The following is a 19946-nucleotide window of genomic DNA, read 5'->3' as shown; positions in this document are numbered from 1 at the left end:
TACTTAATCTTCACTAAACTCTCATTGGCATAATAATTTTACCAGCAAATCATACCAGCACCTCCACTAGCCTGGACCTTACGTTTCAGTCAGCTATACTTCCTCAAGAATGGAGGCACTGTTACAAGCAACCTACCCGCCAATGACCAACAAGCCACATCTCTCATGCTTGAGTCACATCAACATTACTCATCGAATGCGAGCGCAGGACTCATGGCCTGGTAGGTATTACCCAAACGCGACAAGCACTCACACACACAGGCACGTACACATGAGGCTTAGGAAACTACTACAGCAAGACACCTGCATGCGTATGCTCTACGCTGCGACTCCGTCGAAAATGAAATGCACGAGAAATATTCTTGTCAAAATTCTCCCCGTCTACGACCATCAGTTAAGATCTCAACTGAGATCTTAGGTAACTATCTCATGTCAGTAACTCACTTGAGATTTTAACTGAGATTTCTTAAAAAGAATTATTTTTTCAATAAAAAATTGAATATTAATGTTACATAATTTGAAGTTGCTCAATTGATGTTACCATTTGGATGATGCATCGGATAACACATTTTTTAAAGTGCTTCTTTCTATTTTTCAAAAATTAAATAAATTTTTTCAATTCTCAAGTAAAATTTCATCTGAAATCTTATATGCAAAAGCACCTGAGATCTCACCAAAGAATTAAATTAATTAATTTTATTTTATAAAAATAGAAGTCAAACTCTTTAAAGATGAGTTTTTTGATGTACTATGCTAACGTTAACTCCAACAGGGCAAGTTTGGAAGTATGTGGTATGAGCAGTACGTGGAAATATGTTTTTTAATTCTATAATTGGAAAAATTATTTTTCAATTGAAAATCATACGTTAAAAAGTTAGAATCGATTTCAAAATTAATTGCATGTTTACATTTCTTTATTATGGAATAACAAATATAGGGGAGGTCAAGGCTGACGTTGACACTTTTTATATTGAAATTTTTAAGGTCATTAAATAGAAAGGGTACAACTGGCGTCGTTATCTTAAGTTCTTTCACAGTCTATTTTTTTTAATAATTATGTTTACTGAACCTCACAGAATGAGGATACTTATGTGGCCAGCGCACAACCTACTCATTATTTGTCTACACAATTTTTTCTCAAACAAATTAGCGAAGGTTTTTTTGGTAAAACAAAATTATTTTCATATTCTTTGGCACAGTCAGAATGAAAAAGTAATGGGGTTTTATACACCTAAACCTTACAGTTTTCGAGTAAAAAATATTTCCAAAACTTTGAAAAGTGCATTTTTCAGATTTATTGAGCCTTGGTAAAGTATGAAAATAAAACACGTTCAGAAGGTACGCCATGTACACATTAACTATCAACCTTTCTCTACAATCTCAAAAAAAGAAAATTTGGATAAACTAAGCAGCAATAGTCTTTTTTAGCAATTAATATTTTAAGCGTTTCAGCACGCACGCACGCACGCACGCACGCACGACTATGTACTTACATACCAACCCATTCAGACACGAGGCTCTAGTATGGGCGCACTTGCTAAAACGCCCTGAACGCTTATGACAAACAACAATGTTCCCTTTAATTTTTCGAAATCTTCTCTTTTGAAGATATTAGAGGAAAGATAGTTATTATTCTGGTGGTGTGCCTTGTAATAACGTTTTATTTTTAATTTGGCAAGACTCTGGCAAAAAAAGCATTCTTCAAAACTTTGGAAATTTTTACTCGAAAACTGAGAGGTTAAGGTATATCTTATTTATTGTAAAATAAAAAAAAATAGTTTATCAACTAGTATTCATTTAACTAAGAAAAAATGATGTCTAATTTTTTCTTGGTTCAAGTTTTACCTATCTCCTTCTTAGCATTATTTTTCAAAAGAACAAAAAATGATAATTGTTATCTCTAAAATTCTTTCTACATATTTCTTAGTACAGAATATCTATTTTAAAATACATATTTAATTTTAAAAATGAATATTTTTAGTTCACCTTCCAAAAATGGCAGATGCGAGTATATGTACTCTCTGTTATTTACCACTTAAAAAAATTGAGGATAAAATTGCTACAGTTTTATCGAAAGGCTTACAAACATTTATAAATAAAAGTGTGAACAGAAAGGATGAAAAATTTAAACAATGGATAGGCAAAGATAGTATAATATTTCGTGAAATTTGTAGACAGTGTTACTAAGGAATATCATTAGCGTCAAAAATAATTAGAAAAGAGGTCATTTATCATTTTCATTACCATCTATATTTACACTAAAAGTAAAAAATTTCAATTTGCATTGTCCGAATTGCAAGATATGATAGGACAAAAATGTAGTAAGAAAGTACTGTATACGTAATGAATTAATAGAAAAATTTTACCAAGATATTTTCATTGCAAAACATCCAGAGCGAGAAACAGTTGTTTATTACAAATTAATTAATTTAACAAAACTTTACCTTGATTGGACAAATAAAAAATCAATTAAAATTTTTGAAAAAAATTCTGTTATAACATTTGTTGCAGAAATAATCCGAGCTGATATTTTGAATACTCAATGTGAAAAATCGCTGTATCCACCGTCAGAAAAACTTCTTAATAATGTAATTTGAGAGATACTACAAACAGTAAAAGATTTTCTTGCGCATATTTTCAGTAAAAGTGAACGTAAAATCGAAAAAGATAATTCAAATAAAATACATATGATTGTTCATCTTACAGTCCCCAATTTACAAAGAGATTTTATTTCAAAGTTACAGTTAGCTATTGGAATATATATTTACAGAAAAACAGCATCAAAGTTAATCATCGACATTTTCGCAAAATTTGAAGTGACAACATCTTACAATTCTATTTAATTGTATGAAGCTTCTACAGTTGTAAATCCATCAATTGAACGTATTAACTGAGCTTTTGTTTGGTACATATTTGATAATACTGACCATAATGTTGGATCATTGGATGGTCACCCAACTTTTCACTGATTAGGGGGTATAGCCATGTATACCCCAGTTGTTGAAGTTGTTTTTGAGGGAGGATCTAAAAAATGTTCAAAAATGCTAACTGCTGCAGACATATCTTTACATAAATGGATTAAAACAATCTATTTGAGTAATTTTGACTGAAATGCTTTGAAAAGTATCTAATTTATTTCAGTTAACAAACTTAATTTAGGTAATTGGAAACGGACTATTCTTCTTGAATATCATTTAGAAAATGCGTAGGGCAAAGCTGTATAAATTGAATATTTACTATCGTGGAGAGGTTTTATGGAAAAGATATCAAAAGACAAGATTCATTCACTGTCTCAAATAACTTGTATGCCGTTTCTAAATCAGCCTCTCTCAAAATTAACGACAATAAATACAGCTTTTTTATGCAGTCAAAGAAACAAAAAAGATCAATTAAAAAAAATAAATTTCTTACATTTAACCAACCATTACATTGGAAAGCTCGGTGTATTATTGCAGAAGCACAAGATACAAGATTTAAAAATGTTATCATTTGCTTAGGAGGTTTTCATTTGTTGACGGCCTATTTAGAAGCAATCGGATATATTATGGATGGAAGTGGACTAGAAAAAATGTGGTCTTTTATGTATGCGCCAGAATCTGTTATAAAATGCTTGCAGGTCATGCATTTTCCAGAGCAGAGAGAGCCCATAATTAATAAAGCTTTACAGCTATTGCTATAATGATTTATAAGTCCATGAATAATGTAGTAAGAATAAAAGAATTTGTTCATAAACTTTTTGAGAATTGGACTAAAGATCTTTTGCTAATGGATGACTGTAAAAAGCATTATTTCTTGAAACATTTAATAGAGAAGTTTCATCACACACTAATATATCTTAATCACAAAGGACCAACTTCAAAATTATGGATACAGTACTTTAAATGTGTTACAGTAGCATTACAGTTTATTGAAGCAGAACGCTTAGGCGATTAAGAATTTCATTTACAAAGCATAAACGATATGTTATCGTTTTTTTTTTATGCGAGTAGACGGTTCGCTGACGCGAAAAGTGCTCAAATATATCTTCAAGATGTAAAAAATTTGGATACTGTAATGGATTTCACAGAGTTTGATCACTACAGTACCAAAGATAGTTATTTTTCCATTCGTAGGTCAGATAAACCGTGGTCTGGTGTATGGAGCGACATAGTTAATTATGACGTTAATCCCATACATCGTTTTCAGTACGATCTTTCTTGAAATTTCAACAGAATACTCGTAATGATGTTAGAGAGTCACATGTAAAATTTAAAACCGTTTCACAACACCGCTTTTCAGATATTGAATGTTAAAAAAACTTCAATTATTAAATTTTCACATAAAAATGGAATTTATAAGTAAATATATGGTATGTAGAATTATTCCAGTCTTTCTTCCCCATAATACTGGTATTATGTATATATTTAATTTTTAGAGAGATCGACAAGTTATTTTAGCAGTTAAATAAAAATAACAGTGTCAGACACCTACATATAGGTATACAAATGTATTCAAAACAGTTGCCAGCGTAGCCGCATGCTCGCTTCCCCTCACTGTACTCTTTACATTTCCCACTAACTGTAATGAACGTCCTTAAGCAAACGTTACATAGATTTTTTGGTACAGATTTGAACTAGTGAACAGCATGTTGATCTTTCTCATAGCCGAATTAAATAAAAAAAGACAACGATAAGATAAAGGAATTTGTTACCTGGTTTCATAATCATAACCCATTCAGTAGCTCTAAATCAAATACGTTAGTATTGCTTTCCACCGGGATCATTGCAGGGCCAATCATTAATTGACTTCACGCATTTGAAAAAAGACTATCTGGAATGGAGAGCACGGTTGAAAAAAATTTTAAAATGTTTTCATGTCATTTTTTTATAAAGTTAAAAATTTAGTGAGTGCAGCTACTGATGTATATATTGAAAAAAATTATGAAATATCCACCACAGATATTTTCTTAATATTTCAATGAATGTGTGCAGTCTTCAGTGGAAATTCTAATAAAATGAATGAAGCTTTTGTATACGAGCTCATTCCTTACCCACTCAGTTTATTTAATGAAAAAGGATTAATGAGGATAACACCAAAATCAAAATTATCTAAATTGTTCCAGCCTTGTAATGACATTCAGTTGTCAACAGTAGATTGGATTTATTACGTGATGGATGGGGGCTGGTTATTGCATGCAGTAGTTTGGCCTCACAGTTGAAAATGTGAAGAAGTTTTTATATTTGTCGTACATTATAGCACATTTTGGAAAAAATCTGTATCTGTTGTTTTTGATGCTTGTTACGACCGAACTTGTTTAAAGTATGGTCTTAATAGTTTTATTTTAAAGTTATTCGTGGATCTCTCAGAATTCAGCTCGTGAGTTTTATTTGTTCTTTTTAGTAAAGAAAAATAATTATTTAAATAATGTGGATGATTCAATCAATGTTTAATTTTGAATTCTTTTATTAAAACATTTCAAAACAGGTATTCTCTGCTTCGATACAGTCCATTTATATCACTTCACAGATTTTGATAGTAATTATATAACTGATGAAAAACGTACATCTATCACTGACTGTTGTTACTGCTGCTTCGGAGTTCCCTAATGCTTCGTGCGGTAACTTTCAGTATTTCCTTAAACTATACAAATGAGTTCGTGGCCAGTAGGATGTTTCGATTTCTACTTTCTCTGCTATCGCCGGAACCTCTTTCGGCAGGCCTCTTTCATTGTACCTCACTCCTTAGCGTAGTCTTATATTATTGATACTCTCGAACTGCACCCAAGTTGCCTCAGCCAATACATAATGCCTTACGTGTATAAGGTACTCACGAGTCGCGGGAGTCAAAAGTAGATTAAAACTTTAGAAGACATATGACAGACGCAAAAAGAATAATTTTTCCTCTTAATGGTAAGTTTTTATAGCGTCAGAGCGAGTAAAAGAGGCCTTTGGTTGAATAACGTCAACTAATGGCGATGTTCTTGCAGATTGCATTGACAGCGAAACAGTAGGCTTGCACGATGATGTTACGTGTTATGATTTCACATATTAGGAAATAACAATACATCAATACCAATTGCATTTTTCTGACAAGTGCGATTGAGTTTTTTGGGTCAGTGATGATGAAAACTCGCATCAGCAATATAAGAATGTCAAATACACGTTTAAGTGTGACAATAAGTTTACAAATTTCGAAATTAATTCTTCTGGGGATTTTACAATCAATTTTGAATATAGTGAAATAGTGTGTTCGTTACAAATTTTAAAATCAGTGTTATTAGAAGTGGACAATCAATGCAAAAGTAAATTATTCATTCATACATAGAATACGATTAATTCATTCATACATATAATACGATTTCAATACATACGTGCATTCGTAAAAAGAGACTGGCTGTACCATATGTCAGCTTGTTATTGAACATTTACCTTAAAGCTATTACACACACGCATATAAATACGTATGAGCTCCTCTTGTCATATAAGCTTGCTTTGTATTCACAATACGCCTTATCTGAATTTGACGGACGGATAGCTTTTAGTTATAATGTAATTAGTATAAACTCGGGATGTAGCAATGGTTACAGTGACAAATACATTTGAGTAAAATCTTATGAAAGATGTTGTAGACCAGAAAAAAATATAGAAGCAGTGATTATAATCAATTGAAAAAAAATGTCTTTTTAATATTAAAAATAAGGAAAATTTTGTAGATTTAGTAGCGAAATATGTGGAAAAATATAGCATTGATGTTAGAACAGCAAACGAAGATGCAGATACATTATTAATTGGTACAGCAATTAAATTACTTGGAAAAATACATATTATTTTCACATGCATTTGCTGGATGCGATTCGACTAGTAGTATATATAATAAAGGTAAAACAAGCATGAAGCATCATAAATTATTACAAGTCTGTCAAGAATTAAATTTACATGTAGCATGAGAATGGAAAAGGATAAGTCATATGTTGTTCTTTATCATGAATGAGAAAGAAATTTTGCCGAAAGAGTTGCTGGAAATGGTAAATGGTTCTACAATAACGTCTTAAAAAATATTTTACACTATAAATGATTTTTCTATACTTACATTCTTTTCCTACTACAAATGTTTTATAAAAGATTTTTTAAATGATACAAGAACCTTGTAAAATATTATTCCTTATATAACCTATTGATACTCTTCGTGTTTTGTAATATCTGTTCACCCGAGTTTAAAAACTTTAACTTAAATTATTTAAATAAATGGTTACATTATTCTATAAGACTGAATTTTTATTACAAAGGAAAATAAATTTGATTGCAGTAATATTGTGCCTGTCAAACTGATGGTAAAAATAATCGATGTTCATGCAGAAAGGCTGGAACAGTGTAGTTATAGTTGCAGAAATTGTAATGGAACTTATGCCAATTTTTCGAATTTACGAAACTTTCACTACGGGGGGATATTGAAGATCAATATGAGAGCCTTGAGCAATATACAGAATGATCGTGGGATGACGAAATTAATTCAGGTGATGTTCAAGAAGACGCTATATTCAGAAATTTTCGAAAAAGAAATAGAAGTGATTGATACACTAGAATCAAGTGCTTATTTTCAGGATGAATTACATGAAATAAGAACTATAATAGACAATTATTTTAAAGTTGAACAGAACAATTAAAGACATGGAATTTCATTCGAAACCGACAAAATGATAAATAAAACAGAATCAATCATTAACTTAATCGATGAAGTAAAAGAAAACACAAACGTAACATAAAAGAATTTTTAACTTCAGCCCTCTAATGAAATGGATAAAGTAAAAATAAAAACCATAAAATTTTTTTTGGAAAATGATGATAGTACACGAGACAACACTTAAAATTGTATTCTGAGTTTTAAACCTGAAAATTATGATTTGAAAAATTTTTTAATGGATTTCAGGTATGAAGAAAAAATGAAATCGATTAAAAAAAAGTATTGAATGAGAAAGAATTTTACGATGATGTAATAATTATTAAATTTATAGAAATATTTAATTTAAGTGACCGCCATCTTAATATGATTACTACTTCAATTATTACACAAACAACAGAAATCGTAAAACTAAGAGAAAAAAATAAAAAAAGACGTTTAAATAACTCATTACGAAAAATATTTTCATTGACATTTAACCTATTATAAAAATAAGACATTAATTGTACACGACAGCCTTTTTTGTAATCAACGTACGTATAATGATTTAAATGAGAATGAAGTTATTTTCATTGAAAGAAGATATTCAACTTTCAAAATACATAGTGTAAATTATCAACAAATTAAAAAACAACCGGATTCCATTTAACTTAGCGTTTATGCGATCTCAAGGCAGTCACAATAGTATTAAATAAAAATCTAAGTGTTACGAAATATACTAGAAATATATATTATATATATTATATATACACACACATCCATTACATGAAAGAAATTGATTTGTGTTTTATAATTAAAAAAAAAATTTTTTACTGCACTATATGTTTTCACATCTGATCTCATTTTGTGGTTGACAAAAAATTTGTCACTATACTGCGCCAAAAAAAAAAGAAAGGAAACTCGTAGGATTAATAAAAAATCGTATACAACCCATGAGAGAAAACAAAGAATCCCGGAGATCACATGCTTATCGCCCTCCGCTTCGCATAAGGCGTAATTACTTGCGATTCAAGACATTTTTTTTTTCTTCCAATAGGTAAGTAATAAACTATTTTTTATTAGTTGTATTTCTCTGTTAGTATATTTTATAGTTATTTAAAACAATCGAAAACAAATAAAAATAAAATACTGAGGTAAAAAATATTTTCTATATTGGTTTTAAAAAGTTTTGTTTCTTTTAGGACTACGAACCTATGCTCAACCGATGTAGCATTCAAAACAATGTTTAAATTTACTGCCTCTGCGATATTTTTTTAATTTCATAAAAAGCACTTTACTAGTACCAGTTTTTTTATTTGAAGCCTGAATAAAAAGTATCAAGCTATATTTATTAATCGAAAAATAAAAAAAAAGTAAGCCGCATCCAATCTTTTAAGAATTATTGCTAAGAGTAGCAATACAATTTTAAAAGTTGAAATTTTTTCGAAACGAGAGGTTTCTTATGTGTTAGTAAAATAATTTATTTACATAATTTTTTGCTACACGTAATGTATCTGGCTACATTTTACGTAAGTTTTTTAAAAATATTTATGTATCAAGATGCAATAATTGAATTATCAAGCTAGTGCCAACGTATAAACTTTAAGTCAAGGATCGCAAAACAAGTACAAATGAATTTTTTTTTGTTAAAATTTCAATTATCAATTCACATTTAATATTTTTAATTGTATTTTTATAGGTAAATCTTTATTTGAAAAAAAAAGTGTGATTTAGGACCCACTGAAATCAATCGAGAATCATCGATAATGTAAAAATTTATGTTCCCTCAGAGACATTTCTTTTACCTCTCATTATAAATATTTTATTGAGATTCGTAATATTTCTCGAGCGTCTGGCGAAAAGAAAAAAGAAATTTGAGCTGAGTGAAAGCCGTGCTGACCACTCCCCCTCTCCTCACCCCGTGCGTGGTAATAGAATAAGGGTTATGTAATATTCTATAAAAATCTTACATGAGCACACCATCGCAACCTGACGATAGAATAACTCTCATTGCTGCTGGCTGTCAAATATCAGGCTACTATATCTATATACAAACGTAACTTTGCATTAAGTTTTTCACGAACGTTCTTTTCGAGATTATATATTGGCCAAAATCGAGTAAATAATCATTTTCTACGTATTTGTTGCTTCTTTTTCAAATGGTGTTTTTTGTTACGCATTTTTTTTCGCTAGATATTAGCATTTTTTTTGTAAAAAAACTTAGAACCCACGCACTTAGAAAGCTGAAAATTTTGCCGGCACTTTAGGCAACAGATTATTTAAAAGCTATTTTTACTGAACTACGAGGTAAGTTTTGAGTTTTAAATTACATTTGTTATTTTGTTATTCTTATCTGATATGAAAATTATAAAATTTCAATTTCGCAGTTTATGAATTGTAATATTTCCATTGGGGCTCTGCCATAGACTAAGGATGCGTTTACATGGTGTCTTATGTTTTTCAGAACCATATTTTAAATCTTTTAGATTCGTATTTTACGTGTACAAGTTTCATTGTACTTATAAACTGTCAGACATCCCGCGCGACTTGTAGCCAACGAAGCAAAGCCCTCTGTTTAGGTCGGACTTTTAGTTTAAATGTACCTATAAGTAGACGCCCAATTTATTAATTTACCTATAAGAGTTCAGCAAATTGATGTTTAGTAGATGATAGTATCAATAAAGTTATGCTTAGAAGATATTAATGGCTTTTTTTACAAACGAGATGGAAAACATTCAAAACCTACAAATAAAATATTATTTGACTCTATGAGTCGATAAAAATGATATTTACGTTATGTATTTCAATTTTCAGAATACATTTACATGTAAAGACTGTGGAAAATATGTGGACATGAACAATTGTTGGCATGTATAGAAAGTTACTATTATATATAATATAATATTGATGTGTAGATAGTTTTATTAGATAATTAAAGGTTATCCTCACAAGAACGTATTACTTGATTTGCACGATTGAACGGTATGGTGTTTATAATTACAAATTGCGCGGGTGTCTAACAGTTTTAAGACGATGAAACTTTTACACGTAAGACACGAATCTGGAAGATTAAAGCCATGGTTCTGAAAAACATAAGACACCATGTAAACGCGCCCTAAGGCCGCAGTTACATGGGGGGAAATAGCCAGTGGAACGTCACAGCGGAAGGATAAAAGAGTACCCCCACTGCTACTCTAATGAAATACGCATTCTGCTCCCTTTGGAAAAAATGTCGATCATGCACATGGCGCAGAACAGAAAGGCTACGTAATGACAGCAGTCAATGAGGGCATGGCTTTCCAGCAGCAAACATTCGATATTATGCATTTGATATAAATTATCAAGGCTTACCTATAATACATTACGATATAAACATTAGTGTCATAGCTATTATCAGTCTCACATATCTGAAAAATGTAATATTAGTCGAAGAATAAAAATGTACCACTATTCGGTCAGTTTTCGCCGTTACGCTCCGCTTTGTTACGCTCTATGTGCACAGTGGACATTTTTCCCAGAAGGAACGGAGCTCGTAAGTCGTTAAAATGGTGGTGGAAGAACACTTCTTCTTTCCACTGTGCATAAGATTTTACCTTATCATTTGCTAAAATTACTTATCGTTATTTTGGATCCAAAAGCGTTGAATATACAAATATACTTACTATAATACTGTAGTAATGTACAGTAGATATGCCATTGGGATTATGCCTCTACCACGTGATCTCAGTATATATATGACTAATATAGAAGAGAAATAACACAGGTCTTATGGGAGGAATCTTGTTTTTATTTTTTTTCGCACTTAAAAAGATATTGAGCTTAAAAAGATTGTTAATTCCATGTTACTGACATAATGAGAGTTACGTAGCTGTTTGTTTATCTCTGAGCATTAGAAGCAGTAGCGCAGCAGCAGCAACAGCTGAAACAAACAGCTCAAAGTAGGGTTAAACGGCACTCCGTATACGTTCAAAACGCTGTTTCAACCTTCATGAACGAATTCACCAAAGGAAAAAAATTACTACGTAACTCTCATTATGTCAGTAACATGGAATTAACATTTTTTTTTAGGCTCAATATCTTTTTAAGTGCGAAAAAAAATAAAAACAAGATTCCTCCCATAAGACCTGTGTTATTTCTCCTCTATATTAGTCATATGTATACTGAGGTCACGTGGTAGAGGCATAATCCCAATTGTACATATATCCATACACCTTGGCCAGGCCCTGATCATAGCCTGGGGTAATACTCATAACATCGTGTGATAAGCTCTACATTCAAGCCTGCCCAGGTCCTAGCATCGATGTAAGGCTTGCCTGACCAGGCCCTGGTCTTAGCCTTCAGATAACATTCTTGTCAGGATGTAACCACGGCTTTAAGCCTTGGTGACATGCGACAGAAATAGTCAGCAGAACGTCCCAACCTCAGAGACAAAGATTCCCTACTAGTGGGATCGAAATAGCTGAAACGTTGGTAATTTTTCATGAAATTCAGACTAGCTCGAAAGAAATATGTTGTTAAGAATTAAACGATGCTAATCAATTGTAATAAAATTTAACCGAAAATTCTTTCGCAAAATGCAAAAAAAACCTCGTTTTTTGAGCCAACATAAAAAAATTAACAACTCTTTTTCGCATAAACATTAAGAGCTAAAATTTGGCCGAGTAATAGCTTTAGAAGTCTTTGACAACCACACCAAATTTCAGCAAGATCTGATCGATAGTTTTTGCAAACCGCAGCTAAATGCAAAAAAAGGTACTTTGGCAAAAGGGCCTTAAAAAGTTATTTACAACGTGACATGCAATTTTTTTGCGGGATTTTATTCTTGAATACTTAATTTACAGTTTACCAAAGTAATAAACTTTTTTACGGTGTGGAAGTTGGTTATTCGTTCACAAGATATCGTTATTCTTAAGAGCACTTGCAGTTCAACCGTACTCGGTCGATAACACCAGAGTCAAGCTTCAGAAAGTAGAGGTGGTTTATGCAGTGGCGGCTACGGCGGCTCATTGCCCCTCATGCGCCATATCACCGTGCTTATAAAATATCCATTAGGTTTATCATTTTTTAAGTAACTTCTACATATAAAAAAAATTTCATACTTTAGTACTGTTACGTACGATAGCATATAGCTTTGTGTGCGTGCGCCTCTGCTGGGTTGAGCCTGAAAGGTAGGGGAATAGAGAAGAAAGGTGATACGAAAGGGAGAGAGAAGGGCCAAGGAGATTAGCTAGAGACGCGAGAGCGTAAGGACGAAGTCAGCGAGACGAGAATACATGCACAACTTCCCTTAAATATAAGTAATTCTAATAAAGCATAAGTTAACAACAAGTCATGCTTCTATTTATTCCCGCACTGAGAATCCCACATAACAGTACATTGTAGATTAAGTATTCAAGAAAATGATCCCGCAAAAAAATTGCATCTAAAGTTGTAAGCAACTTTTTTAAGGCTCTTTTGCTAAAGTACTTTTTCTTGCATTTAGCTGCGGTTTGCCAAAACTGTTCATCTGATCTTGCTGAAATTTGGTGTGGTTTTTGAAGACTACTAAAGCTACAACTCAGCTAAATTTCAGCTCTTAATTTTTATGCGAAAGAAATTTATTAATTTTTTAATATTGGATCAAAAAAACGAGGTTTTTTGCATTTTGCCGAGAAAGCACTGGACCAATTGGGATCGACCGAAGCTTATTTTGTTCATCTCTCTGCCACGCATACTCCTATATTTTTTTATTTTTACTTTTTAAGGCTTATTATTCATTTCCGTAGCTAAAAATCGTCTTTTGCCATTTTTGCCATTTTTTTTAAGCCTAAGCGGAGAATATTTTTTGGTCGATTTTATTACAACCGATTGGCATTGTTTAATACTCTGGAACATATTTTTTTCGAACAAGTCTGAATTTCTGGTGCCAAAAACTTAATTCGAGCCCACTACACTATCTTTTTAAATTGTTAGGCTGCGGTTACACGGCTGCGGAAGTAGCCAACGGAAGGTCACTGCGTCAGAAAAAAAAGTTCCCCTACCATCGGCTTAGCAAGTGACGCTCCCGTTTCCGTTAGACAAATAGTGCATCGTGCACATGGATGCGGAACTCGGCGTCACGTTTCGACGGAAGTCAACAAAATATTAATTCAACATAATAATTACCATGCTATTTTATACTTTCACGTGTGATTGTACTTATAGCAGTGTTAGCTGTCAGTTAATACCAAAAAATGACAATCATCCAATAATGATTTTAATTAAGTATACAATACCAACCTATTCCCACTTAAACTTTTCGTGACCATTGGCTGATACTCTGACGCACCGTACTGTTTCACATCCATGTGCACGATGCACTATTTGTCTAACAGAAACGGAAGCGTCACTTGCTAAACCGATGGTGGGGAAGCTTTTTGTTCTGACGTAGTGACGTTCCGTTGGTTACTTTCACAGCCATATAACCACGGCCTTACGCTATTGCTGTTTTCCGTTGGGGTAAGTGTGCATCATGCACATAGAGCGGAACAGAAAGGTCGCGTCTTATCATGCATTTGTTGTAAATTAAGAATGATTAGCAATGATACATTACGATAATATCATAACAATCACAGCTATGATCATAGACATGCATCTAAAATTTTTTATAAAAATTAGAGTGAAAAGTTATACTATCATTATTCAGTCAGCTTCCGCCGTTACGCTCCGTTTTTTTTCGCTCCATGTGCAAGATGCACACTTTCAACACAAGAAAAACGCATTAGCGTAACAAATAAAACGGGTAGTGAAAGACCTCTTGTCTTTGAAGCAGTGACGCTTCGCTGCCTATTTCCACCCCTGTAACCGCGGACCGCAGCCCAAGTCTTTGGCAGAGCCGCAATAGAAATAGTAGATGCGTTCCGTAAGCACTGGCCGTTTGATCTAAGTATTTAGATAATGTGTAGATAACTTATTAGTGTGAAAGATAACATGTCATACTTTTCTCTTGCACTTAAGGAGGCTCCCTCGTGACAGTTCCCAAACCTAGACCATATGAATTTAATAGTTAAAAATCTACTAAATCCAATGATATAATAATTTATATCTCTTACCCTGCAAAATTACGGGATATTATGAATTTAATGTAGCGCTTTCTAACACGTATTTTTATGGTGGAGCTCGCACACGCGATGAAAACAACTTAAGTTCTCGAATAAATCAACAGTTCCCGTAATAAAAGCACACACATTTTGTAGAAAAAATCTCCTCTTTCAAATGATGCCTAGCAAAGTAAGTGTTACCCTAGAAAATTTTAGAGATATTCTATTATAAATTAATTAAGTCATTCTATTTCCATAGGTAAGTCTGTGCTTCCTTGCGCCAGTGATGCTAACTATACCTGAGTTTGCGAGCAATTTCGAGACCTACGACGAGGGTTGGCATTTCTGCATGAGGGAGCCTACTCAAATGTCATCTAGGATACCGAGATACTTGAAGATTAACTGCTGGAGCTTACGGAACGCATCCAGTAGCTCGACAAGAATGTGATCCAGAGGCTAAGACCAGGTCCTGGCCAGGCAAGCCTTACATCGATGCCAGGACTTGGGCAGGCTTAAATGTAGAGTTTATCACACGGTATAATGAGGTTGACCGCAGGCTATGATCAGGGCCTGGCCAGGGTATGTGAATATATGTATAATAACATATGTCTACTATACAGTACTACAGTAGGGGTTATAGTAAGTATGCGTATATATACATACACTTACATATACAACGCTCTTGGATCAAAACAGAACGATAAATAATTTTAGCAAATGACAAGGAAAAATCATAAACATGGATTATCGCTGCTTTCAAACTCTTTTTAGTGGCATGTAATGTTAAATTTTTTAGAACACATAAGAAAACGATGATAGAATTCTTACACATTTAAGTTTGTCCATTGTTACATCACTAGCTACAAACTCAGAAATACTGTCTTGATCATCGCATTGGTCATAATTCACTTGAAAATCGGTCTAAGGTTGGTTTTTTGTCTTACTCGCATTCGTAATCATGCTATGATGAGCTTAGTTTTTGTTCTTAAAATTTGCGCGCTCTCAGAATTTTTTTTTTTAGTTGTTGAATTTTCGCACTCATATTTTATTTAATATATATTTATGAAACGAATGAACAAGCATAACGAATAGAATATTAATGAAAGTGTGTAGGTACACATATATGTGTATGTGTATGTCAACTTCTCGGACAAAAACAAGTCCAGTTCAGATTTTTCAATGTTATTTTTATTGGGAAAATCTGAACTGGGCTTGTTTTCGTCCGAGGCGTCGATGTATGCGTCACATCTCGAAGGTCAAAGGTCGAAGGTCGAAGGTTGTACAGTACACCTATAAATGTAGTACAACATCAGGGCCTGGCCATTCCCTTTCGATAACCTCATTACAATTCTGGCCAGGGTCTGACAAGGCCACCTGGCCAGGGCCTGGTGTTCAGCTACGGATGTCTAGTGGCCATTTCTTGGGTGCGTTTCGTAAGCTCCAGCAGTTGATCTTTAAGTATTTCGGTATCTTAGATGACAATTAAGTGTAACAGTAAATAGGCTAAGAGCTGAGGCCAAAGAGTGGTCAAAATTTTTACCAGCCGCCACTCTCACCAGAATTAAGAAACCTTATGATTTGTGGAGATCCGAAATATTTCGGTGATATTTCATAGTGGTGAGGGGTTATGTGGTAATTATAGTAGTGCTTTTTACTTATACACTTGACCTCCAAAAATGTAGATATTGTACTCTTATCTATGTTATCTATAATGTCTCGTCGATTATCTAAGTTGAGTATTAAAGATAAGATCGGGTAGGGGTTCTATTTTCTTGAAGGTCAATTTTCGGGTACAAGATGCATTCTAATCTTGCCGCAAATGGCACTTCTTGGAAAAAACTTTGTATTTTCTATCTGTTTGAGTAAGTTGCGGCTGGTTAATAAGAAAGCTTATGCGGCACAACTATAATTACCACATAACCCTTCACCACTATGAAATATGACCGAAATATTTCGGATCTTGACAAATCATAAGGTTCTTCAATTCTGATAAGAGTGGCGGCTGGTTTAAATTTTGACCACCTTTTGGCCTCAGCTTTCGGTCTAAGAAGTATGGCATATAATCTCACACTAATACGTTATTTAGACATTAGCACAATACTTAGATTAAACGGCCAGTGCTTACAGAACGCATCCCTTATCGGGTAGTGGTCATTTCATGTCAGGTATGGTTCATGAACCGCGAAATTAGAATTTCAGATAAGGATAACAACACAACAAATAGAATGGAAAAATCAGAACTTACCTTACTGGAATGGTCATCAGCTCCTACACAGACTAACAAAAACCATTGTGTTGTCATCAGCTACTTAATCCTTTACTAAAGCGTTGAGAAAATTAAAAATAATGGTTTTAAGTGATTGAGTTTCTTCACTTTTCGCTATAAGTTATTCCTCCATGTAGTAACTTTATAGATATGCAGCTTATTATTATATATTTCAAAAACTAAGTTTACTGCTCATACAATTCTAGAAGCTCACAAATTATAGTTACGTCTCAAGAAAGATCGCGAAATGCCACATACTGATAGCAAAAAAAAAAAAATTTACACACCGCATTATACAGTTCATGATTAATACATTTTACTTAGTTTTGCTGACGAAAACTTACGTACATAAACGAAAAAAAAAAGTTGTAACAAATGTAAGTTGAATTAATAAATGTTGTATTTAAGGTTTATATCTATTTCAGTCAATTTTAATTCACAATTTAATTCTTCTTACTTCTACACAACTTTGTCATTAATAACTTAGATAGATAGTATAAAGATTACCTTCTTAAATTGACATTTGTTGATCCAGTCTATGCAATCGTCGACATCAATCATTTTAAAAAAATTTATTATGACGACCCTGCCTACAAGTGAGCTGGGACGGTACAACAATAAAAATCGACCACAGGCTCGTTATTAGGGCAATTTTACGGAAATGCATCAGAAGCGTGGTCATGGACATAAAAGAAATGTAGACTGCTCATGTGTCATGTGCTCGTTTTTATGTACAGCGCTAAAGCCATAGACATATAAAAAATGTAGACTGCTTGTTCTTATGTACGCCGCTAAAGCACAAGTATAAGGAGACACGACATCGAGGGTAGATATATGTCTCTCACACATTGCAAAAGGTAGAAATGTGCGAGAGAGACAGATATCCACGTTCGATGTTGTACCTCCTTCTACTTGTGCTTCAGCGCCGTACAGTGCTCTCGACAGTGGCACCCAAAGAAGCGCGAAGTTCAAATTAGCTATATGGAGCAAGACGTGAAAACCCAGATATCACGACAGTATTTCATACACAAAAAATTAATAAATAAACCCTAAGCTATTTAACCCAATTACCCAGTGAGCCTACTGGTCACTTTGTCATTAAATGAATTTGATAACACAATCGCCAATCACCACACAACCCGGGGCGCTTACAGGTCGCTTTGTTAATAAATGAATTTAATAACACAATCGCCAATCACCACACAACCCGGGGCGCTTACTGGTCGCTTTGTTATCAAATAAATTAATTTAATAACACGAGCGCAAATCCCTAATTAAGCCGGGGCGGTTACTGGTCGCTTTATTAATAAATAAATTAATTTAACAACACAAGCGCCAATCACCACACAACCCGGGGCGCTTACAGGTCGCTTTGTTATCAAATAAATTAATTTAATAACACAAGCGCAAATCCCTAATCAAGCCGGGGCGGTTACTGGTCGCTTTATTAATAAATAAATTAATTTAATAACACAAGCGCCAATCACCACACAACCCGGGGCGCTTACTGGTCACTTTGTTATCAGAAAAATTAATTTAATAACACAAGCGCAAATCCCTAAACAAGCCGGGGCGATAACTGGTCGCTTTATTATTAAATAAATTAATTTAATAACACAAGCGCCAATCACCACACAACCCAGGGCGCTTACAGGTCGCTTTGTTATCAAATAAATTAATTTAAAAACACAAGCGCCAATCCCCACACAACGTGGGGCTCTTACTGGTCACTTTGTTAATAAATAAATTTAATAACAAAATCGCCAATCACCACACAACCCGGGGCGCTTACAGGTCGCTTTGTTATCAAATAAATTAATTTAATATTACAAGCGCAAATAACTAAACAAGCCGGGGTGCTTACTGGTCGCTTTATTAGTAAAGAAATAAATTTAATGTCAAGAGTGCCAGTCAATGATGCAAGTTCTATTACCATGTAAACATTACTGCTTTCACTGTTATTAATAGCTTTAATAATTACGATAGTGACCAGTCATCACCCTGGCCTGTTTGGGGATTTGCGCTTGTGGTATTAAATTAATTTACTTATTAATAAAGCGACCAGTCAGCTCCCCGGGACGTGTGAGAATTAGCGTTTATGTTATTAAATGAATTTATTTATTAATAAGTCAACCAGTAAGCGCCCTGGGTTGTCTGGGGATTGGCGCTTGTGTTATTAAATTTATTTATTTAATAACAAAGCGACCAGTAAGCGCCCCGGGTTGTGTGGTGATTGGCGATTGTTTTATTAAATTTAGTTTATTTGATAACAAAGCGACCACTAAGCGCCCCGGGTCGTGTGGGGATTGGCGCTTGTGTTATTAAATTAATTTATTTATTAATAAGTCAACCAGTAAGCGCCCAGAACGTGTGGGGATTGGCGCTTGTGTTACCAAATTAATTTATTTATTAATAAAGCGACCAGTACGAGCCCTGGGTTGTGTGGGGATTGGCACTTGTGTTAATAAATTAATTTATTTGATAACAAAGGGACCTGTAAGCGCCCTGGGTTGATTAGGGATTTGCGCTTGTGTTATTAAATTAATTTATTTAATAATAAAGCGACCAGTTATCGCCCCGGCTTGTTTAGGGATTTGCGCTTGTGTTATTAAATTAATTTTTCTGATAACAAAGCGACCAGTAAGCGCCCCGGGTTGTGTGGTGATTGGCGATTGTGTTATTAAATTCATTTATTAACAAAGCGACCTGTAAGCGCCCCGGGTTGTGTGGTGATTGGCGATTGTGTTATCAAATTCATTTATTAACAAAGCGACTAGTAAGCGCCCCGGGTCGTGTGGGGATTGTCGCTTGTGTTATTAAATTCATTTAATGACAAAGTGACCAGTAGGCTCACTGGGTAATTGGGTTAAATAGCTTAGGGTTTATTTATTAATTTTTTGTGTATGAAATACTGTCGTGATATCTGGGTTTTTACGTCTTGCTCCATATAGCTAATTTGAACTTCGCGCTTCTTTGGGTGCCACTGT

The 19946-nt window shown here is 33.7% G+C and overlaps 1 protein-coding gene and 1 pseudogene across 3 annotated transcripts in view; one reads left to right on the top strand and one right to left on the bottom strand.

Annotated features, from left to right (window-relative positions):
• Dph2 (Diphthamide biosynthesis 2) overlaps nucleotides 1–17567 on the bottom strand; it is a 371254-nt gene extending 353687 nt beyond the window's left edge. For 2 of the 3 annotated variants that reach the window (XM_089597863.1, XM_089597870.1), the window contains exons 1-2: nucleotides 17467–17531; nucleotides 16939–17013 (exon numbers count right to left, since the gene is read on the bottom strand). In XM_089597863.1, coding sequence (XP_089453989.1) covers nucleotides 16939–16995 — 57 coding nt within the window. In that variant the 5' untranslated portion in view covers nucleotides 16996–17013; nucleotides 17467–17531. Of the gene's footprint in view, nucleotides 1–16938; nucleotides 17014–17466 lie in introns of all 3 variants that reach the window. The other variant, XM_089597867.1, reaches the window with a different exon arrangement.
• Nucleotides 3607–6925, top strand: LOC149375753 (uncharacterized; annotated as a pseudogene).
• Nucleotides 17568–19946: the final 2379 nt, after the last annotated feature.

The sequence above is a fragment of the Copidosoma floridanum genome, unplaced genomic scaffold (genome assembly GCF_036245765.1).
Source record: "Copidosoma floridanum isolate Cflo_tuat_1 unplaced genomic scaffold, Cflo_Japanese_pri ptg000004l, whole genome shotgun sequence".
Lineage (NCBI taxonomy): Eukaryota > Metazoa > Arthropoda > Insecta > Hymenoptera > Encyrtidae > Copidosoma > Copidosoma floridanum.
This window is presented reverse-complemented; position numbering and strand designations above follow the sequence as displayed.